This window comes from Penicillium paradoxum, assembly GCF_028828445.1.
Source record: "Penicillium paradoxum strain IBT 22861 chromosome Unknown utg000006l_segment0_segment0, whole genome shotgun sequence".
Lineage (NCBI taxonomy): Eukaryota > Fungi > Ascomycota > Eurotiomycetes > Eurotiales > Aspergillaceae > Penicillium > Penicillium paradoxum.
The window spans coordinates 2,378,793-2,401,766 of NW_026643184.1; the positions used below are offsets into that span (position 1 = coordinate 2,378,793).

Sequence of the window (22,974 nt, forward strand, 5' to 3'; positions counted from 1 at the left end):
TTTACACGATGGCCACCATCTCCAAAGGGAAATCCAAACACACAAGAGAAACAATCCAAAGGATCTCAAACGACCGACCAAAAAAAAAGAGCAAGATATCACGAGAGGTCCGGCCGAGTTCAAAAACCAGAACATTGTTCTTTTCCCTGCTTCCAAAAAACCCAGATCCGTAAAATTTTCTGAGGTCTCTTTGGTCTCAGATAGAGCCGGGTTGGCGGGACAGATGTGTATAAGGGAGGGCAGGACCATGAAACACACAATCAAAAGAGGGAATGGGTATCAACACCATGACACATGCTTTGGAGAACGTGGACATATCGATCAACTAACAGAAGGGGACTTGAGGAGGCAAGATGGGGGAAGGGTTGGGGAGTGGAGGGAGAAAAGAGGTACATTGAAATCATGAGCACATGGAACAGAGGTAGACGAGGAAGGTCAAAGTCAAAGAAAAGCGTGTACTGATGAAAGGAGAGAGAGTGCATGGACAGACATTCCTGCATTAAGATTCATTGCGTAGGTCCTCGTGCGACTGGTTTTGATCACGGTCCTTGGCCTTGCGTCGGGAAGGAGGCACAAAGTCGAAGAAGCGGTACTTGCTCGAGGACTCTTTCGTGACGCTGGCCCTGCGTGCCTTGACGTTGTCCGCGTACTCAAGCGAGTAAGTCGAGGAATTCTTGGAGCTTCCGGTGCTGTCGCGTGCATCAGACCAACGGGGGATGGAAAATGGGACACGGCTTTGGTCCCAGTTAGCGGATGACGAGCTGGGAGGCGTATCATCCTCGGCATCGGGAGCGTGGTCCGTGGAGCGGCGAGGGATTGTAGGGCGCGAACCAAAGTAGCCAATCGAGTTGCGATGACTGCTTGAGACCGGTGCTGTGCTGGATCCTGACGTCTCCGCCGCTGGTGTGCCTGGTTTACTTGAGCTTTCGTCGTAGAAAGTTACTGCTCGCTCCATTGAATCCACTAATGCCTCCCATTTGATCTCAAGATTTCCGCTTGGTCGCTCGGCTTGTTCAGCTCGGATAAGACACTCCTCAGTGCGTCCACGCAGACGGAGGGCTTCTTTCTGGAACTTGGCAAGGCTGGGATCCAACTCAGTCAATTCGTCAAGTCGTTCTGGGGCTACATCAAGCCAAACTCGTATCAAGTTTGCAAAGGAACGGGCATGATCAATGAGGAAAGGAAGACTAGGGAATCCCTCACGGGATGTGGGCGGCAACCGTCCAAGGATTTGGATAGGGGTGGTGTAGGAAGGTGTGACAATAGGAACTGGGCGATCGGCGGGAATAGCACAAACGGAATCGACGAATTCTTTGAACTCCGAGCGATGGCCAACGAGGAATTTATTCATTGGCTCCATCCAAGGTTCTTTATTGCCGAAGGTTGTCATATTGGCCAGACCCTGCAGAGCTTTGGCGATGAGGGTCAAAGTGCGCTGTGCACGGGGACGAGGGTGATCTACAGGTGGTTAGCAAAGAAGAGTGAAGGCTGGAGACCATATTCGCTACCTTTCAAGAGTCCGAAAAGCTTCGGATTCAGAATAGCCGGGCAGAAGAAACGTAGGAATAGGAAGCCGGAAACACTGCTGTACGTCACAGACCGGAGGAAGTCGCCATAGCGATCATCTGCACAGGCCCGGACGTGGCGGAAGATACGCCGTAGTTCTGCGGGACACCGCGATGCAGATCCCGCGATGGACTTCCATACGCCTGTAGTGAGCGCTGTGAGGTTTCGCCAGTTACGTTCAAGATCTTCATGGCGTGGAACTCGGGCTGGATCGACTTCGCATTCCGGATCGCTCTCATCAATATCGCGTAGCCGTTCTGCAATGGTTTCCTCCAGATACTGCTTGCCGAGACGACGCATGTGAAGATCGAGAGCTTTAGTCAAAAGCGAGTTTCCACGGAATAGTAGATTAGCCTCCACAGTAGCCGTTCTTCCCATGTCTCTGACAAGGACCTCGCGCTCTTGACCAGCACTTTCCGATGAGTTGTTCGAATGGATCCTCGTTGGATATCTCAACCTGTTGGTGGTGGATTCTTTGTGAACACCGTCAATTTCATCTTCAACCAGAGCTGAGATCCATTCCACCGTTGAGCCTGAAACCTGGAAGATATTCAGAAGCATCTCGGCTAAATGGTTCAGCTCTGATGACATTAATTGTGCCATATTGATTGTGAGCCCATTAGTGAAGGAATGGAGAAGTTCTGACATCGCTGAGTACTCGTCGGACATCAGTACAACAGTTTCCTCCATCCGTGCTCTCATGAACATTTCACCAATCGGCTGGTCTTGATCATCCAGGATAGGCCACCATTTTTCGGTATCCACGCCAGCGTCCAGTTCTTCAAGTCGTAGGTCTACTCGTCCGAAGATGATGTCGTTTGCAGAAATTTCAATCTCATCCAGCACTTTCACAGCGTCTTGGTTTGCTGCATATGTTCCATGGGCAACAAGTGTCCAATCTCTCTGTGTCGGGTTGAGAGTTTTGACGAGGATAGAGGCTTGAGATAGAACCGGCGGCAAGTCGTTGAAAAGGAAATCTTCTCGCCAGAAAGGATTCACGGTGCGATACTTGACAGCCGTCTTGCCACGTATTTCCCCATCTAGAAGAACTTCTGTGTAATAGTCGCTGACCCTGGAGGATGGAGCAGGCTGGCCATGTGATCTTGACGCCTTTCGACTTCGAGGAGTCTCCTCCTCTTTAACGCGAAACAGCTTCGCCTCCACAATTTTCAAGCTCAAAAACCGCTCGATCCGGAACATATCCTTGGTCAAGTTTTGCCCGGTAACCTCGGGCTCTGGTGTGAGGGTGGGTTCCTCTCCTTGAGACGCAGGGCCATAAAGCTCTGGGATTGTGAAGGCACGGAGAAGCACAAACCACACCTCGAAGAGGACGCGGCTTTCAAGCGCAAGGTATATAGGTCGTACATTGGCATCGGGTACTGGATGCGCCGTATATTGAGGATAGATGGCAATGCAAAACTCATCATCCAAGACGGAGGAGTTCAGCTGCTGAATTGCGCAGCGAGACAACTGAGAGAGCTGCACACATGCTAGGAGAGCCACATCGGATTCTGTGTAGAGCTTGAAGAAGCCATTCTCTTGTAGTGTGCAGCCCACTTTCTGCCACGATGAAGAAAGAGCCCTCGACTGTCTGTATGTAGACACACGACGGCCAGATGCTGGCATTGCGCCGGAAGCAGATGGCTTGTCCCATAGAAGCATCTTGCCAACTTTGATGATAGTTGCATCCTTTTGTGCTGCACTCTCCGAATTCCGTCGACGTTCGGGGATACGCCGATCTCCAATCACAACCTCTTGAGGTTTTGTCATTTTATTCTGAACGCCCTTGGGTCGAATGGGTTGCCAACAAAGTAGAGCGGCAAGCCAGGAATCAAAAGTCTCGTTTACGTGTGGTCGTAGTTGTATCCCAAGTCCAGAGGTAAATGTGTAGACGCTCAAATAGGTTGTCTGGAGCTCGGAGTCGAACAATGTCCGGACACGGCAACCACGCAAATCGGGAATCAATGTTTTAGCCAACGCTGGCTCTCCCTTGGCTTGATAAATCAAACTTCCAGTGGCGACGTTAATAGCGCAGTATCCGGATGTCCAGGAAGTGGTCGAGGCTGTTCGAAATGACAGGATTCCATGCATTCTACCACAGGTGGTTTTCATCAATTGTAGGATTTTTGTGGCCTCCCCACTCGAAAGGGGCGAGGCAAATGAATCGTGATTTGACGCTCCATAGACTACCGGACCGACAACTCTGCTGAGTCGATGACGAGGGACAGTTTGACTGCTGTACTTCGGGGACTCGATAGAAGGGAAACCGATGGAAGATGACGGATCTTCCAGCGCTTTTGGGTGGGATGGACTGGCCGTATTGATTGATCCGACTCGCGTTCGACTTTTGAAGGCGCTGGGGTGGATATCGTTGCGTTGCTCCTCAGCCGCTGTGGTCCGCGATCGCGCCCGTTGGCTCTTTGCCTCAATTGGGGTCTCTTCTTCGCCGGCTCCAGCTGAGTGAGATGAGTGTATGTTGAATTCCCGACGACGCTCGGGCTCGGTGGGCCGTGATCGCACAGTGCTTCGAGGTGAGGATGGGCCGCCGCTCGCGAGGTGCTCAGGTTCGGATAAAGGAGAATGATTGACGGGAGAGTGCGACTCTGGTGTGACAGTTCGAATGGTAGTTTCTCGGAAGCTGTCGGGATAGACCATTCCATGCCGGTCCCTAGATGAAGATTTCTTGCTGACACGCCGTTCCACTGGACGACTATATAACGCTTGGTGCATCGAGCTCCGCTTGAACGTGTTCGAGTTCTCAGACTCCATTTCGCTCGATAATAGATCGCCCGCTTGAAAGGTGATATACACAATATAAGGATCAAAGCCGTCAGTGAGGAAGAGAGAAACGAATTCGGTCCCTAATCGCGCCCAACACAACCTCGGCACAATCGGCGAGATGAGCTAGGTAGCGACCCGACGTATGCTGCACGGCTGCGCTAGTACAATTGGGAATCGCTTTGGTGCAGGAAGTTGCTATAAGACCACATGGAGTCCGGTGAGAGGTCGGGGATCGGAGTCGCACATTCGATCGAGACGCCGGGAGGGGGGGGAAAAGCGACGGAAGACCAGGACAAAGGAGGCGCGGGTCACCGTCGTTTGTCTGAGAGGTGCAGGAGAGTCTAGCGAATGCGGTGAACGTCCAATCCTCCCAATATATAACAATAGCGTCGCTAGGCAGTGTCAGTGATCGAAGCAGCCGACCCGGGAGATTGGCAATGGAGAGGGACGTGATATCATTATTATTGCGTGGGGGGGGAGTCCAAGGGAAGAGAGGGTGAAAAAGTTGCAGGAGATGCGCACATACCTTCATCAGTCCCCTTTGAAATTGGTTTGCTTATGCTATCTGCAGGTTTGGGACCATATGTGTTTGTGTGCGTATAAGTTGCAGATCAGGTGTCGGCCGCTTTGGGACGGGGCAGAATAGTCCAGGACCAAAGTCGGTTTTTCCAAAGAAAAACACGTCCCACAAAGGATGGGGATTTTCGCAACGGGATGCCCCAGTGAGGATTGTCGCAAAAAGAGAGGGGAGGGGGGAGAGGGGAGAAGTGGGTAACGGATGGAGCTGACTTTGTATAGGGGAAAATTACTGAGAACGGCCTGCCCTTTTGCTCCCTCGTGTCTCGAGCTTTCTCCAACACTTTCTATTGGCCCCGGTCTCTCTCGAATCTGGGAGTATAGAGTTGAGGCACGGGGAAGGTGATGGACAACACAGTATGTTTTGCAACCGTTCTACAGAGACGTCATCTCAGATTCATTGCCCAGGTACGAAGTTCCCATCTGCTCTCAAGATGGAATCTCCTCGATCTCGACTCGCAGTCTTTTAGCTTTTAGACTTTCCCAGCATTCATCGGAGCAAGGGAAGACTACGTCAACGAACTTGACTCCACGAGCCACGAGATATAGCACACTCGGTGCAGATGGCATTTCACTACTCCGTATGGGGTGCATCACTAGCGCAGTGGTTCGCGGATGCCCGAAATGGTTGTCCTAAATTGCCGAGAGGCTTTTGGAAATGAACGACTTTGCCGAGGGGTGAACTGAGCATTGAACTGACTAGCCGACTATCGGGCTAGTGGAACTGGGACCAGTTCTCCTGACTCGAGCAAAAGAGTCCGTGTCGATCAGTACGGAGTCATTTAATTCAACCAGATATGTATACTCCGTACTCTGTACTCCGGACGGAGGACGGGACGGCATATGCACACATACACATACCCCATATCATATTCCCATACGCATTCGCTTTGACAGTGTAAGGACTCCATCTACTCCGTGTCCTCCGTACACCGTGCACCGTACTCCGTACTTTGTATGATATTCGTTTCCGTCCTCTCCACAGTGCAAAAGTCCTAACCCGGTACCCGGGGCGCAGATCCTGGCCCCAAATGGTACATCGCAATACAAATTGGACTACGGAGGTGTCCTTCACAGATGATTTTCTCCTCCTTGGTGCCTAGATTCGTCCGAGGGATTTGCCCGAATAGAGAAAAACCCCCGAAAGTGGAGACACAGTTGATCATGAAGCGATCAGAAATGAATCCTGCAAGACCAGTGGAAGCCTGAGGCAGATATTCCACAGTTGATGCCTGAGGCCCCTGATTTCCCGCCTTCAGGAGTTATGTCATCATAGGCACGGGCCTGGAGCTTCTGGGGAATGATCACAGCTCTTGATGACCACTATCACGAGGGCTGGGTCAGGTGCATACCTTTTCGCTTTTGTTATAAACCTGGAACAACTCATCAACGGTGGCATATCTCCATATCTAGCTTCTTTCTAACCCGAGGCAATTCAGCATCGCGGAGCTATAGTTGACCCTCATTTCTCCGCATTATCTAGTGCCCGCTGGATGGCATTTGATCACCACGATTACTGGCTTGTGAAGCCGATGCCATGAGTGATCTGAAAGCGGTTTCAGTCTGATTCAAAAATGATGTCCTCCAATATATTGTCCCGGTTTCTACCCCCAACGGGCTCGCCATCGGTCTACGAGACTATTCGCCAACACGACGCGGGATCTGAATACTCGGATGTTGAAGAGCGTGCAGGATTGGTTATGGAGGATCATCGGGAACAATTTAGTGACCGGGAGCTGGAGGATGCACTGGCAGATGCCCAAGACAGCGAGATAATCAGTCCTAGTACTGCACTGCTCGCTCAGGCACGGTCGGGGAAAGCACCTGCGCAACGGGCTTCTCCATTTGGCACTCGTCGTCGCAGGGCATCCCGACCCCGATGGATGGGGCAAGAATCATCACTCGGCTATGAGCTCAATGATCATGATGAAGATGTCCCTCAGTCGCTGCTAGTAGAAGGCCATCGTGAAGATTTAAAATCGCGCTTGCCTCCTCCTCCCCGGTCTCATGATCGCCCGGATCGACGAAGTTCTCCCAGTACCGAACCATCCCCGCTACCTGCCAGAACACCTTGGAATGAACAACGACCTCCTCAGCCACCTGATGATAGCGGCCATCCAATAGGAAGATGGTTCGCTGGGCAGCATCCAGGTCTTGCCAATATTGACCCCAAAAAGAAGGCAATGTGGCGATGGGCAAATGTGGAGGATTTGGACAACTTCTTGAAGGATGTCTATACATACTTCTTAGGGAACGGGATTTGGTCTATAATGTTGACACGGGTGCTGAATCTCTTGTACGTTCATGGTCATACACATCCCAACGAACCGCAAGAGAAACTGACGGTACACACAGGACATTTGCATTCGTCGTTGGGTTTTCAACATTTTTAACTAATTGCATTGATTATCCTAAAGTCCGACGGAGTAAGACTTTAGATGAAATCCTCGTTCCACAGTGCACAGCAAATATGTCCGGATCGTCTACATTTTTGTTGTGGCTCTGCAGCTTCTTCTGGATTGGGAAGCTCTTCCAGTATCTGCTAGATATTCGCAGACTCAAACACTTGCATGATTTCTATCTCCACTTGCTTGGTGTTTCCGATGCCGAGGTACAAACGATTTCATGGCAAGAAGTAGTCAGCCGATTGATGGCGCTGAGAGACTCGAATCCATCTACTGCAGCCGCAGTCTCTCCCAAACATCGGAGATTTCTGGGTAGCCAGTCGAAACAACGAATGGATGCCCACGACATTGCCAACCGCCTCATGCGCAAGGAGAACTATATGATCGCATTGGTGAACAAAGATATTTTGGATCTCACGCTTCCAATTCCATTTCTTAAAAACCGACAATTATTCTCCCGAACAATGGAATGGAATCTCAATCTTTGTGTCATGGACTACGTCTTTAATGAACAAGGCCAACTGCGAACGTTGTTTCTCAAAGACACCCACCGAAGGGCCCTGAGTGATGGATTGCGTCGGCGCTTTGTTTTCGCTGGTGTTATGAACATTTTTGTAGCGCCCTTTATTGTCGTCTATTTCATGATGCACTACTTCTTCCGATACTTCAATGAGTTCAAGAAAAACCCGGGACAAATCGGTTCTCGCCAATATACACCTATGGCAGAATGGAAATTCCGCGAGTTCAATGAGCTCTGGCATCTCTTTGAGCGTCGGATCAACATGTCGTATCCATTCGCCAGCCGCTACGTTGATCAATTCCCGAAGGATAAGACTATTCAAGTAGCGAGATTTGTTGCTTTCATTTCTGGGGCTCTTGCCTCGGTACTGGCTCTCGCATCGGTCATCGACCCAGAGCTCTTCCTTGGATTCGAAATTACTCCTGACCGGACTGTTCTATTCTACCTTGGTATCTTTGGTACAGTGTGGGCTTTTGCGCGAGGACTGGCACCTGAAGAGACCGATGTTTTCGATCCGGAGTACGCACTCCTCGAACTGATCGATTTTACACATTACTTCCCCTCCGGGTGGAAGGGACGTCTGCATAGCGACGACGTGCGAAAAGAATTCGCAATTCTTTATCAGATGAAGATTGTGATCTTCCTAGAAGAAATCCTGAGCATGATCTTCACCCCTTTCGTCCTGTGGTTTAGCTTGCCCAAGTGCAGTGACCGCCTCATTGATTTCTTCCGGGAGTTCACAGTGCACGTTGACGGGGTAGGGTATCTCTGCTCTTTCGCCGTCTTTGATTTCAAGAAGGGGACAAACGAGCTTTCCCAGGCTGGAACTGGACGCCGAGACCCCGGTAAACAAGATCTACGCACCGATTACTTTTCAACCAAAGATGGGAAGATGCTAGCTTCCTACTATGGCTTCTTGGATAACTATGGTGCCAACCATCAACCGACTAGCCGGCGGCCATTCCACCCCCCGCCAACCCTACCTACCCTTGGCTCACCCTGTGCAGCTGACTTCGGTGCGCTTCCCGACCGTCATGACCATCTTCAGCTGCGCCCTGGGCCATTCGGTCCTCAATCACTGATGGGTGCCTCCAAATTGAAACCAATAGGAGGATTCGACCCTCGCTCTCCCGCTCCATCTATTCTCCTCGACCTGCACCACCAACCCTCAACCTCCGAATTCAGGACCGCCGCCCGAACTACCTCTCATCAACACCAGCGCTCCAAGCTTGGACGCCTTCAGCGCCCGTCTACTGACCCCATAGACGATGAGGAAGAGCCATTGTCTGAGGCAGATCATGGCTCCGCAACTCGACAGTCCGGTATTCGTACTGGTGCCTCCAGTGCTGGCGCAGGCACCAGCGACAGCAACCTTGGCGATTCTTGGCGCATGAACCCACTCGGCAAGGAAGATGATATAAACGAGGGCAATGAAGATGAAAATATTGATGCCATCGCTGGTGGAGGCGGCGTCCTAGGCTTGATACAGCAATTCCAGAAAGCTAATACTGAAGGCCGACGGACGACTGTGGGGATTTAGATACTCATTCCCCAGTCCAATTCCCAGGAAGATAGCAGTTTATATGCTTCAGATACGATATATGACCATTTTATGCGAGCTTGGTGTCTCTTAGGGCAGCTTTCTTTATATTGCTCTATTGTGTCATTGTCTGTGGTTTAAATACCCTCGAAATGAGATTTGAAATACAGACAGTGATCAATATCTAAAGCTCCCGCATCTTCATGATGTATACAAATGTAGCCCTGTTGATAGAGATATCTGCCTCCTATACGTGTACCCGTTAGCGATAGCGGAATAGATGAGATTAGGGAGTCATATGGCAAACCCTGAAAATTCAGGTAGAGGGGAGGGGGCCCTGCACCACCACCCTTTTTATATACGGGGTACGGTTTCTTGCAATGAAATCCAAGGAGGGAATAGCCTCTTCATTTGGTCAAGCTAAGTATCAGCAGGAAAGTGCATAGTCCAAGACTAGACCTTATCCACATAGCTTATATGAAAAAGATATCAAGATCGTGACGCGATCATCTCCGTTTCATAGTCTGCAGGTGATACCGCCATGATCATGTCAATCGAATGGAACAGCACTACAATCCCAGGAAAGACTGCAGGACATATCGTCAAAAACATGGTTCTGGTTGTTCATGTGGGACGTCCAGAGGAGAGAGCGAGTTATGTATTGGGAAGAGAGACAGAAGTTCTGATTATCTAGGTATTGACTAGCCCGAGGATCCTCTATGTACCCAGTCTGTTTATAGTTTATATAGTAGAAACTGCTCGTTTTTATATCGTTTTTAGTATTCTTTTCCTTTACAAATCAATCTAAAAGGTCAATACTTTCTACTCCGTAAGTGCCCTATATTGTGGTCCCAGGGCCTGTCCGGTTGACTGGAAACATAGGGGTCACAATACTCCGTACGGAGTATACCACTGCAGTCAAAGCCGATTCCGCGAATTAGTTTGGCTATGCCTCTGTGGCTTGATGGGTAAACTGCAGAGGTACGGAGGACTCCGTACATCATGGCTGCGTGGATCTCCATAGATCAGGGGCTGTGTGGCGGATTGTGACATAAATAGCCCCCTGTATGAATGAACAGGTCTTTTCCACGCCGATCATTGGCCCCGGATTCTGGCGCCTGGACTTCCATCTCCACTGTGTTTCGGGAGACCCGAGAACAACCGCGGTCGTTAGGTATGACACGAAGTATGGAGTATGGAAAGCGAGGATCGTGGTTTCTCTGAATAGGGGAGACCTAGGAACTCTTGCAAAGAGATGGAAAAAGGGTCCGATCGAAAGATCCAACGACCGAAATAGAACGCGGCTCTGGTGGATCGCTTTATTTCATTATTAATCTCGTGATTTCATCTGGACTCCGGCCAACTCCCTATTTGTTTTTTCGCCTTCCTTTTTCCTCCTTTATTTTCTTTTCTTGTCCAAAACCAATATATACCCCTGCAGAAGGGTGACGGCTCGCTATGTTTCGAGCTCGCCGGTACCGCGTCCTGATCATATTCGCGGCGGCTTTCGTCCTCACGTTCTTTCACTTCGCGCGCTCACGCGATTGGAGCAATACAGTGATCGAAGAGTCGGTTGCTGTCACCAATCCTGCCACTAAAAAGCCTCCGACATTGATACCTGAGAATCCTGCCGCCGTTGATCTCGTCGAGGAGAATAGAAATCATCTGGTTGCCGATCCTCATCGCGACACCCCAGAGCCCCCACCACCGTCGACAGAAAAGTCGAAATCGCCAGTGGGCCCCAGTAACACTTCAAAGGACGATCGATACAAGGACGGCTCTCATGGCGCACCGCCGGTAAACCCGCCCATCAAGGATACTTCCAAGGATGCCCCGAAGGATACCGCGAAGGTGGAAACTACCGTCCAGTTACCACCGCCGATAGAGCAGGGTGTCAGCAGTACAATCGAGGAGGAGATTGACAATGGAGATGTTGGCAGGAAGGCAGTGGAACGTCCTGGTTCTAACATCCCAACGGCCGAGTGGAGGAAGTTCCCAGAGCGGTTCCCCGTCCCCGCAGCGGAAGTGATCAAGCTCCCAAAGGAACAGTCGAAAGCAATCCCCAAGCTGCAGGCTAAGTTCAAGGATGAGTCAAGCTCAGATAAGCAAGAGCGTCTCCAACGCCTCAGCACTATCAAGGCTGAGTTCAAGCATGCTTGGCAAGGTTACAAGGACATCGCGATGGGACATGACGAAGTCAAACCCCTGTCGAAGCAATTCGAAGACCCATTCAATGGCTGGGGAGCGACATTAGTCGATTCTATTGATACTCTTTGGATTATGCAATTGAAGGATGAGTTCTCTGAGGCCGTGGATGCGATCAAAAACATTGATTTTAAAACATCACTGAGAGCCAATATCCCGATGTTCGAGACAACGATCCGCTATCTCGGAGGTCTTATTGGTGCCTATGATATTTCTGGACAACGATACCCCGTGCTTTTGGAGAAAGCGGAGGAGCTTGCTGAGGTTCTCATTGGTGCCTTTGACACGCCCAACCGCATGCCGCACCTTTACTATCGCTGGGCCCCGTAAGTCATGCCACACTCTATCTTAAATCATCGGTGACTGACATCCCTTCTTAGAGAGTCAGTTTCGAAACCGCACCGGGCATCTTCCCGAGCTGGCCTGGCTGAAATTGGATCGCTTTCCTTGGAGTTTACCCGTCTGGCTCAATTGACCAAGCAGGACAAATATTATGATGCGATTGCACGGATTACCAATGAATTGGAGAAGATCCAGGATTCAACTAGTATTCCTGGGCTGTGGCCTCTGCGAGTCAACGCACAGGGATGCTCGAAGTACATCCCGTCCAAGCCTCCCCGTAATGGCAGCCCTACCCGTGAGGAGCATGCTGCTACTACTCCTAAGACCACAGCGGTTGTTCACAATGACCACGCTGCACCAACAGACCTTGACAGCTATTTGAACTTGATTCCACGCGACACAGACGTTGGCGTCCAAGGACATGCACAATCAATCAATGATACTCGAATCGCTAGTGAACTTGGAATCCAAGCACGTGGGGAAAGCCCAGCCGACCAATGTAATGGCGGATTGGGACTTCCCAATTCAGTTAATGATAACACATACACCATGGGAGGAATGGCAGACTCAACCTACGAATATCTGCCCAAGGAATACCTGCTCCTGGGTGGCCTGAACGAGCAATACCAAAATATGTACATCAAAGCAGCGACTGCAGCCCGCAACACTCTTCTTTTCCAGCCCATGGTGAAAGGTGGACGCGATATCCGCTTTATGGCTTCGGCTACAACTACCCCCGGAAAGAACACAGAGCTTATTCCCACTGATTTCGAGTATGGAGGTCATCACCTTATGTGTTTCGTCGGTGGTATGTTTGCCATTGGTGCCAAGGCCTTTGGCATCGATGGTGATTTGGAGCTTGCAGCTAAGCTGACGGACGGTTGTGTCTGGGCTTACGAGTCGACTCAAACCGGAATTATGCCTGAGCAATTCCGTCTTTTGCCCTGTGAGAAGGGCTCTGCCTGCGAATGGGACCAGGCTCGCTTTGACGCCGGCCTGGCACGCAACTCGCGTATCGACCCGAGCGCAGGCCCCCAATTCCGCAATGGAGAAAGCACTTATGAACAGCGCGTGAAGCTGAATGCTCACGAACCGCCGCAAGGCTCGGAGAGCAGGGCGGTCCCCCTTCCTATGCCAGGCTCATTGAACCCTCACGATGTGGGGAAGCGTGATGGATTTGCACTAAGAAAACGCACTGCATCCTCGTCCGCCGTTTCAATCCCAGCACCCACACCCAGTGAAGCTGATGCTGACCTGCAGAACCGAGACGCACCTCGTCCTTCTTTGTCGCCCGCTTCTCCTCTAGTTGCTGAAGTCGGCAAACATCACCTCCCAGCAGGAATGGTCAGTATCCAGTCGCCGAAATACTACCTTCGGCCCGAAGCCATTGAGTCTGTCTTCATCATGTATCGCCTGACTGGCGACGAATCTTGGCGCCAAAAGGGATGGCAGATGTTTGAGGCCATCATCAAGTATACCCGCACGGAGATTGCCCATGCGGCCATTCAGGATGTCACAGCCCAGAAACCGACCCATAGTGATACTATGGAGTCTTTCTGGCTCGCTGAGACGTTGAAGTATTTCTACCTTTTGTTCAGCGACCCCGATGTCGTGGACTTGGATAAATATGTTCTGTAAGTGACTGACGTAGCCTGTAAACAATTGACTATGGACCAAATAACTGACTATTTCTTACAGAAACACCGAAGCGCACCCCTTCCTGCGCCCGATTTCATAATTTGCATTTTGATACCAATGAAAGTTCTTTCACTTCTATATACAGCCATAATTTGTATCTATTAAACACCGGAATAAACGTAGTGCGTACCTGGGTAGGGGTTGACCCGCAGTGGGACTCTGGAATTCCCCCCCGCCTTCAACTCTCCAACTCTCCAACTCTTTCAACCGGCAACCGGCATGAACAATCTGACGGGAAATGGAGCCTGAGGTCTCGGAGACTGAGTTCTGGACTGGTAAGTGGTGTCTCCGTACTGCCATCTCCGTTGGAGACACGCGACAATTGACCGGTTCCTGTAGAACTCCAAACGATCGTCTCCAAGCCCTGTGACTCCGAGGACGAGATCGACGACGCCCTCCGAGCTTATCTCAGTATAGCGACTCAATATAAAGGTGTGTCAAAGGTAGATCCGGCTTCAGAAAAGGCGATGCCTTTGTCTCTACGCTCGACAGCACTCCGGCGAGCAGCGCCATGTCCGCCCCCAGTTTTGCTTTCACAGCGACTAACACACCGGCTTTCCCCTAGACGAATACCTCCGGTCGGAAACCGATATCTCGCGTTGCTCCTACAAGCTCTTCACATCGACTATCTTCGCCTCCCATGCCGAATATGTGCGACGACAGATCCTGTACGGCCTCCTGCAGGATGACGACCCGACTACCCTCCACTTTCTTGCGTCATTCATCCTCTTCGATGGGCGACAAAATGAGGTTGTGCTTCAGACGCTGAATGATGAAGGCGTATTTGCGCGCCTTCTGGAGCTGATTCAGGCCATGCGAAGGGCGGATTTGGACGGTGATGCGGGTCTTCATCGATTGTTGATGGACCTTGTATATGAGATGTTGAGGATACAGAGGGTCAAAATTGAAGATTTGGGTGCGTTTGGGATATATATTTTTTTCTTCTGGGATCGGCTTCTGTGTGGGTTGATGGCTGATTATGAAGCTCGTGTGCAGTTCTCGTGGACGACGATTTCATTCGATGCCTGTTTGACATTATCGAGGATCTTTCTGACGATGTTACCGATCCATATCATTATCCTGTCATACGTGTTTTGGTGAGTACATATAAGGATCTTTTCGAGTTGGAATTGGACTGACACTTTGCATAGCTAGTTTTGAACGAGCAATTCATGATCTCGGCTCACGATCCGGTGGATGACCGGCCCTCTGGTCAATTGACCAACAAGGTTATCAAGATCCTGTCGGCATATGGGGGGATGTATAAGACCTTTGGAGAGAACATTATTCTTCTTATCAACCGTGAAGGTAGCTGACGATCTTCCCCTTCAAGCAAGAAGATGACTGACAACATGCAGCCGAGACGTCTCTACAGTTGCTCACATTGAAGCTCCTCTACCTCATATTCACAACTCCTAGCACATATGAGTACTTTTTCACGAATGATCTGCACGTTCTTGTGGATATTTTGATCCGGAATCTGTTCGATCTACCCGAGGAGGCCTCTGCGCTGCGGCATACCTACTTACGTGTCCTATACCCGCTACTAGCTCACACACAGTTACGCCTCCCACCACACTATAAGCGTGCTGAGCTCCGTAGGCTACTCAGTATCCTTGTTCGAGGACAAGTTTCCTATGGAGCCGATTTAGAACAGGAGAAAATCCTGCATTTTGAAGAGGTAGATGAGACCACACGTCGACTCGTGAATCGATGTGCGACAGTGGATTGGCTACGCGATGCCGAACAACCCGAAAAAGCAGAGACGCAAGAAACTCCCACTCAATTAACGGTAACTACAATCGAACCCATCTTGGATCAATCCGTGCAGCATGCGTCACCCATAGATATCAGCGAGTCACCCGTCGTCACTCGCACTCTTTCGCGAGCGAGCACAATCGCTAGCTCGTCTGATACAGTCTCACCAACGAGAATTGACTCGCGCGGCTCGTCTAATGCACCTGGAAGTCGGGAACGCAGCTTAGCCCACCGGCTCGGCATGAACTTGGAGCCAGCATCCGCGTCTTCACTGAGCGTTCAGGCGGTTGCAGCACAACACGAAAAACCAGGTATCATCACTCCCAGTCGCAAAGATGGTGCTGCCGCTCTCGACAACGAAACCCAAATAATTCGACCACCAAAGGTCAAACCCGAACCCCCAAAATCTCGCCGGTGGCGCGGGCGCCGTCTGGGCGCGGATGAAGAGGAGAACCCCTCCACAGGCACAAGCAGCGACGGAAACACCATTCCCGAAGGCGTGGAAGTCAACCCCACTACCGCTTTGCACACCACCGCGCCCTCGTCGCAGGCACCTACCAGTTGTCGCCGTGACTCCGGCTCAGGTTCCACCCTTGCACCACCAGCTACACGACCGCGGCGGTCTGTATCCAATCCACCCCCAGCCCTCCCACCACCGCGCCGGTCCAGCCACACCACACCTTCCTCCAGCCATCATCGACCAGTAGTTCCCACCGCCGCGGCAGGCCGACATGGACAAGCCCCTCTTCCGCCGAAAACGCGGCGTTCTGGTCGAGGCAAGGCACAGCATGGACAGAGCGACTCAGTCGAGAGCGGAGCCAGCACTATCAGTCCATCAAAGGAGCCTGAGACATCAAAGGAGCCCGAGGCTGTTGAAACGCCCGTTCCCCAACAAGCAGCATCCCCCGAGAGCAGTGTCCAATCAGACCCATTCTCGCCAAAGTCTCCCGCGTTGCTGATATCGCCTTCCGAGATCACCGCTGACGCAGATAAAGATGGCTCTGCGCCTCTCAGCGTGGAGGAGGCGGTCCAAAACGTCTCTTTGCATTGAGCGAATTGTGTGTTGCTCTGTTTTGCTTTGATTTCTTTCGTCATTAGATATACTCTTTTGCCCATGGCTCATTTTCAGGTTATTAATTTTTTTGGCATCAAGCGCGGCCGTTCGGGTTTACAGATTGGGACATGATGGGATATTGTGTCTCTAGATTTTCTTTTGTGTATGAGCATTAATCCAGGAATTTAACGGGGGGTCTAAAATATTTTTCGTTTAAGATATCTAGTTGAACGGTTATGTGCCTTTAGAACAACTACTGGATCAACAGTCTAATTGTAAGCCCCGTGAGATAGATAGCCTACCACAGATGTGTTATTGAAACAGTAGAATGTACCACGATGACCCTATCCAAATGCATTACTTCAACGCTCTGGCTCGTTGCCCTCTAAAATCCTCCTTCGGAGGGCACTCATGATTGCGTTGGCTGTTACTTCATCGGCTAAATCAGCACAGTCGGTCTCCGAGTAGCCACATTCGAGATAATCGGCTATCGGGTCGTACGTGAAGGCGATGTTCAGCCCAGTGTCCCTTGGTGTCCTCATCTTGTCCTTTTCCTACCCCTACGTAGTCATCAGTAAAAAAAAATGCAGAACAGAGCTGTAGAACTGATGAGCTTCTTGTCTTGATCACAGGCATGTGGGCTAATAGGTTTGCTTGGAAAACCATCGAAGGGCTCACATCTATTATATACATACCTATGTGCTCCCAATGATGCCATGGCTTGTGCTACATGTTGCCATGTGCTTAGCACAATTGCCACTCTGTTGGAGAGTATGAACAGGTGTTTCCAATGGTAGAATAGATAGGGCTTCTCACAACATCAGCTTACCTGTATATAGGTTACCAGAGATAGTCGAATCTCAGGTGAGGTATCCATGGTTGTATCTCCTTGTTACCTACCTGGGTATATATTGACGGTTCTCGTCATCTGTTTCCTTTCCAGAGTCCCCCGTATTGCGCATTGAACATCTACTGAAATCCCAGGAAGGATTGGATAGCAGAAATACTAAAGCAGCCCTGGAGAGTCTTTTCGCTGACCATGAACTAGAATACAGTATAAACAGGGACAATCCATCCAAGACAGAATAAAAATACACATCAATTCCCACCAGGAAGCAAAAGTCTTACACTTCCTCTCGAACTCAAGTGAGAGTAGATAGATTATGGATCAAGAATCTCAAATCTTCAATCCCCAACTGCGGCCCAGCCCAACAGCAGTATTCCACCCAAACCCAGCACACTGTCCAATCCCAGTAAGCTTATCAGCAATAACCTTCCGATCCTCAAACCGCCGCTCCACAAACGCCGCCGTCTCCACAAGATCCGCCGTCGGATCGCGGGTCATAACAACCTCGGAACTAGCATAGATAGCCGAAACCGCCAATCGGCGCGTATACCAACCCGCATCGACAGCATCATCACCAGCAAGAGTGAGGATATCCGAAGCAAGGGCGTGCAACTCCGTCAAGGAGAGGGGGATATTAGCGAGGAGGGACATTGTCGCAAGAGCCTGGAAAAAACGACAAATTTTAGTAATAGTAAAGAGTGTACGCCCGAAAAAAAAATTCAGGTCAAACTCACATCTTGCCACACATCCTTGACCTCCGTGTTCATTCGTAGTCGCTCCAGAATCAGCCCTCGGACTCTCTCCTCAATACTAAGCTCGTGCACATCCTTCCCCTGCTCCGCCGCAATGCGCCGGAATAGTCCCCCCTCCTCGACTTTCCCGCGCAGCAGGCCTCGTCGACTCGCGAGCCAGAAGAGGATGAGATCGAACTCGGCGCGTGGGAGGAGCTGCACGGAGACGTCGAGGAAGCCTGCGTCGCGCGCGCCGAGGGCTAGCGCTGTGCCGCTGAAGCCGTGTGTTGGGACGTGGGTGAGCGCCGCGGTCAGGATGGCCGTTTGCGAGTTGGTATATTCATGGTCTGGGAGGCGGGGGTGCAGGGCAGAGTGGTAGTTCCGGCGGGGGTAGTGTCGAGGTTGTGTTGGAGTTCGGGGTGTGCGGGTGTTGGTGGGGGAGTGGTGGAGGGCGGTGGTGCTCAATGCTTGTGTTTGGCGGATCCAGGGAAGTGTGGTAGGGAGGACCCTTTTGGGGAGAGCGCGGGCGAGGTATGCCATGATTCTTTTGCGTGTTGTTGGGTGTGGTAAAGAGGAGAAGTGTTTGTTGGAGATGGATATTGAAGTTGGTCCGTGCGTTTGAGGGCCCATACATCGGGCAATAGTATCAGATGTGGAGGGTGTCTTCTCCGCTCTGGTTACTCCTATGTTTTGATCTTGTTTTTTGACATGGCAATGGAGCATAGAGATCTATATTTGCTGTAATATTCATTGGTTGGCCTATAGAAAGCTTCTACAGCATCCTTAGCTGGAACTATATGAAAGGAAGCACAAGTCCGATTGAAGTGAAAGGTAAATGTATGGATCTACTCTATAGCATAAAGATGTATATTAGCAGAGCATCGATGCTAAACCGTAGTCCCATATTGTAATCACCCAAGGCACATGAGAGGAAAAAAAGGGGGAAAAAGACGACAACGCGCAGGGGCGAACAGGGGACCAGAACAGCGTTGCGACACGTAGAACCGTTGGACCAACGCCGCCGATATCAAAACAGCGTACTACGAATTTACGAAAGATAAAGACTACAAGGCAATGAATTTGCAAACAGCAGGTTTTTCTCCGTTGAAAAAAAAGCAGAGTTGATCAGCCCAAACGGGCACTCGAATCCCATTTTGAGAGGACAGAAGCCTCAAAAGAAACTGAATGGGAATAAGGGAATCATCGAAGTAATAGAAAATGAAACGAAGCCAGACGCCCCCCTGCCAAAGAGACCGGGTTAAAAATGGACGAAAACGCTTTACATAATCTGGTCTTGAGTCAGACCACCGGTTGGCTCTTGGCCTTCCATTTCCTCATGACCAGAGGGGCCGGCGTGCATGTACTTGACAAAGGTGATGCCCAGAGGACGACCACCGTACTGGTAACCGGAGAACTTGGCTGTGGATGAAAGGTTAGCGGATGAATACTTGGATTGTCATGGAAACATACCAATGCCGGTTTCAGCAGTGTCAGCAGTGTCGAACTGGACGACGCCGGTACCGCGGGAGCGGCCATTGGGCTCGTACTGGATCTCAGCGCGATCGACCTTGCCGATGGTAGAGAACAGATCAACCAAGTCCTCGTTACAAGTAGACCAGGGCAGCTGTGTTCAAATTAGCATTCCATGTCGATACCTGCCGTGGATTTCAATACTTACGTTGCGAACATAAATAATAGCACTCTTATCGCCGTTGGAAGTGGCGTAATCGGTGAAAGGGTTCGGGGGACCCGAAGGGACAGGAGGTCCTTGCTCAAATCCACCAGCGAAGCCGCCGTGACCGCCAGGGGGGCCGCCGAAGCCACCACGACCGCCGAAGCCACCGCCGAAGCCACCGCGACCACCACCGAAGCCTCCACGGCCCATAGGACCGCCGAAACCGCCACGGCCACCAAAAGCACCTCCGAAGCCGCCACGACCACCGAAGCCAGGACCACCACCCGCAAATCGATCTTCACGAACCTCAATAGCGCGACCCTGCCAATCGTATCCATTGAACTGGGCAATGGCATTGCGAGCATCGTCGGGGGACTCGAAGGCAACAATTCCAGAGCCCTTGGGGCGTCCGCTAGGATCGGTGTGCACATCGGCACGGATGACAGCACCTTGCTGGGCTGTAATACAAGATCCGGGTCAATTCATCTCGCACTTGCACTAGATAGAAGAATAGGGATTCAGTGCCAAGAGTATTCTTGTCCTGCACTTACCAGCTTGACGGAACAAATCCTTCAGATCTTGCCAGCCGACATTGAACGGAAGCTGTACCAAATGGTCAACAAAACCTGCCAGTATTTAGCAAAACGGGGATAAAAGGGGGACAAACGTTTGAGACATAAATCTGTCGGCCACCACCACCTGGGGGACCTCCGAAGCCACCACCACCAAATCCACCTCGGGCACCAGGGCCGAAGTCGCCCCGTGGGGGACCTCCAACGAAACGAGGCTCGGATTCGCGGTCCTTGGAACCCAAGTTAGTTCCGCGTACTTGAAACTTGCAATAGACTGGATTCCGCCAACACATACCTCACGAACATAAACAAGTCGACCCATCAAGCTCTGATTGCTAAGCGTATTCACAGCGTTCTGTGCTTGCTCTCTAGTCGCGTATTCCACAATCCTAGTAGACATGTTAGCAGGGGGTTCGAATTCAAACACAGCGCAGATATCACTCACCCGCATCCCTACAATATCAGGACAGCAAAGGCCCCACCGTCAACCCTACACGAACGACAAAAATCAAAGGGAGTAGAAAGGAACTAGCCCCCTCTACGTATAGACGCCCACCTTCGACATTCCATTTGGAAGAAGCAACACATCGGCAAAGAGAACTTCTCCAGCTGTAAATCGCAAAAACCATGACCCAGATTAGCTTCCATGATCCCTGCAAATCACCACACCAAATGCGCAACCCTGCTCACCCTGTCTCATAAAATCTTTAAGGTGATGCCACTTAACATCGTAGGAAAGGTTGCCCACATAGACTCGGCGGTCTTGCTGGGACGAATCGCGAACTGTCTGCATCATATTTTCTTTGGCAACGGTGCGGTCCTCGAATCGGGCCGGAGGGTATCCACTGCGTCCACCGAAGGGAGAGCCTGAAGGGGCAGCTGCTCCAGATGCACTCAATGGGGATCGGGAACGGCGTTCGGTACGGCGGTATTCGTCACGCTCACGGCTGCGAGAACGGCTGCGGGGGGAGTACGAACGACGGGTACGTCGGGGAGGACTGCGAGAACGGCGACGGGGCGAGCGAGACCTCTCACGCTGTATGAGGTCAGACATGAACAAAGTTTGTATAAATGCGGTCGCGGAAGCGGTGTATTGTGAAAAATTTGATGGAAGATAGATGGGAAAGAGAAGCAACGGTGTTCTAAGGGCAATCGCAACCGCGGAATGGCGCAAACTCCGATGGGGGTCGGGGTCCCTCGGCGTGGGTCAGGTGACCACCAGCTTGAGGGGGTTGTTTTCAATTGAGGACCACCGGGGGTTGGGAGCTTAGGGCCACTGGCGCACGGTTTGCGCACGCCGCGCAATTAAAATTTCCCTTTTTTGAAATGCAACGATGCAATGGAGAATGTCTTCTGCGGCTCACGGATCTGGGGAATATCTGATAGAACAGAGACAGGTCTCCGCCCCTCCCCGCACTGACCACTCTCTTGCAATCATTGACCATACCGACATCGATCATCGTGCGCCATGAGATGATTGTAGACCCGGGGCGAAAATGGGAAAGACAATAAGGAAACGATCGTGGTCAACTTACTTGGTAAGGGCGATAAACGTCCGCTGGAGGGAATGGAGCCGTTAGCGGAGAATCTCAGACCAAAATATAAGACACAATATAAGGGGAATGAATAAGAGAAAAGACGAAGGAGCGGGGGAATCTTGAGAGGATCAGGCGTCAAGGTTCGACACTTTGGGGGGGACGACATTGCCCGGTGATTGGATGAAGTGCATGACCGGGACCTGAGTACCAGGGAGACGAGAGTAACAAACGAGTAATACAAAGATACGAAAAAGAAAAGTGTAATAATCAACAGGAACCACGAAGAACTCACCCATGATTCCGAGCTCGACGGCGCGTGGAGGTAAGGCGTGTAGAGCGTGGTAGGAAGGAGGAAGAGGGTGCGAGGGAAGATCAGAATTGAGGAGAAGAAAAGGAGGAGCGACGCGCGGTTCCTGGACTCCGGGATTGCTATATATGAACACCAGCTTGGAGAAGAAGGGAAAATACAAGAATTCTGATATTGTACTTGACACCCCGGGCAAAACCCGTCACCGCCTATTAGCCTAGTACGGATATTTAGAGCTACAATATCACCCGAAAGGAGTATCATGGGTTCCTTACGTTGGTTGACGGCTTGAAGATCAACGAGCTGATCTGGCCTGCCTTTTGAGGACCTTCCCAGCGCTGTAGGTACTGCACTAGGAGGTGTGCATGTAGGGCCCATACTATCGGGGTACCAGCAGAGGCCCAGGCCTTATCTGCCACTTATCGTGCATCCTCCTCTTCTGTACATCTGCAGGACAACCTGCACCTAGGCACAGTCCTTTTTTGCGTTACTCCAACGAAATGCCACGGCCTTCATACACAGGCTACAGTCGTGTGAACACGCGGAAAACAATGTTCATTAGGATTTTACTTTCAAATCTCGTGGAAATACCACAAGGGTTCAATTAAAACGGAACAATCCAGGCAACGAAAGAGAAAAAGATGGGGTGCTGAGTCTTCAGCATTGGGAATCAATACACAAAACAAGAAATCCAGATGCGCCACACCCTGCCGGTAAGAACGAACGCCGATGCAGCATGACTTTTATGCTGTGGGGGAAGCGGGACTCAGGAGTCCCCAACGAGAGGACCAAAACGCCTGGAACGGACGGCGATCTGGGTGAGAGGCAAGGAGGGGTACAATTACAGGTGCACGTAAAG

General features: G+C 51.0%; 7 protein-coding genes across 7 annotated transcripts; 3 read left to right on the forward strand and 4 right to left on the reverse strand.

Annotated features, from left to right (window-relative positions):
• Positions 1-499: 499 nt before the first annotated feature.
• Positions 500-4,335, reverse strand: N7457_007303 (GTPase-activating protein BUD2; the record flags this gene model as incomplete). Its single annotated transcript, XM_057178346.1, has 2 exons — positions 500-1,458; positions 1,509-4,335. The coding sequence occupies 2 exons, from the start codon at positions 4,333-4,335 to the stop codon at positions 500-502; spliced, it is 3,786 nt and encodes a 1,261-aa protein (XP_057030090.1).
• Positions 4,336-6,497: 2,162 nt separating this feature from the next.
• On the forward strand, positions 6,498-9,388 carry atgI (autophagy protein ATG9; the record flags this gene model as incomplete). Its single annotated transcript, XM_057178347.1, has 2 exons — positions 6,498-7,219; positions 7,279-9,388. 2 exons carry the CDS (start codon positions 6,498-6,500, stop codon positions 9,386-9,388), a joined length of 2,832 nt encoding a protein of 943 aa, XP_057030091.1.
• A 1,458-nt stretch (positions 9,389-10,846) lies between these two features.
• Positions 10,847-13,673, forward strand: N7457_007305 (class I alpha-mannosidase 1A; the record flags this gene model as incomplete). Its single annotated transcript, XM_057178348.1, has 3 exons — positions 10,847-11,919; positions 11,974-13,569; positions 13,634-13,673. 3 exons carry the CDS (start codon positions 10,847-10,849, stop codon positions 13,671-13,673), a joined length of 2,709 nt encoding a protein of 902 aa, XP_057030092.1.
• A 198-nt stretch (positions 13,674-13,871) lies between these two features.
• On the forward strand, positions 13,872-16,442 carry N7457_007306 (uncharacterized protein; the record flags this gene model as incomplete). Its single annotated transcript, XM_057178349.1, has 6 exons — positions 13,872-13,908; positions 13,973-14,065; positions 14,199-14,549; positions 14,630-14,730; positions 14,785-14,941; positions 14,992-16,442. 6 exons carry the CDS (start codon positions 13,872-13,874, stop codon positions 16,440-16,442), a joined length of 2,190 nt encoding a protein of 729 aa, XP_057030093.1.
• Positions 16,443-16,807: 365 nt separating this feature from the next.
• Positions 16,808-17,322, reverse strand: N7457_007307 (ATP-grasp fold subdomain 1; the record flags this gene model as incomplete). Its single annotated transcript, XM_057178350.1, has 2 exons — positions 16,808-16,999; positions 17,275-17,322. 2 exons carry the CDS (start codon positions 17,320-17,322, stop codon positions 16,808-16,810), a joined length of 240 nt encoding a protein of 79 aa, XP_057030094.1.
• Positions 17,323-17,622: 300 nt separating this feature from the next.
• On the reverse strand, positions 17,623-18,563 carry N7457_007308 (uncharacterized protein; the record flags this gene model as incomplete). The annotated part of the gene is made up of 2 exons (XM_057178351.1): positions 17,623-17,955; positions 18,027-18,563. 2 exons carry the CDS (start codon positions 18,561-18,563, stop codon positions 17,623-17,625), a joined length of 870 nt encoding a protein of 289 aa, XP_057030095.1.
• Positions 18,564-19,302: 739 nt separating this feature from the next.
• Positions 19,303-21,324, reverse strand: N7457_007309 (uncharacterized protein; the record flags this gene model as incomplete). Its single annotated transcript, XM_057178352.1, has 9 exons — positions 19,303-19,442; positions 19,494-19,647; positions 19,702-20,156; positions 20,250-20,301; positions 20,366-20,500; positions 20,566-20,659; positions 20,716-20,723; positions 20,827-20,879; positions 20,961-21,324. 9 exons carry the CDS (start codon positions 21,322-21,324, stop codon positions 19,303-19,305), a joined length of 1,455 nt encoding a protein of 484 aa, XP_057030096.1.
• Positions 21,325-22,974: the final 1,650 nt, after the last annotated feature.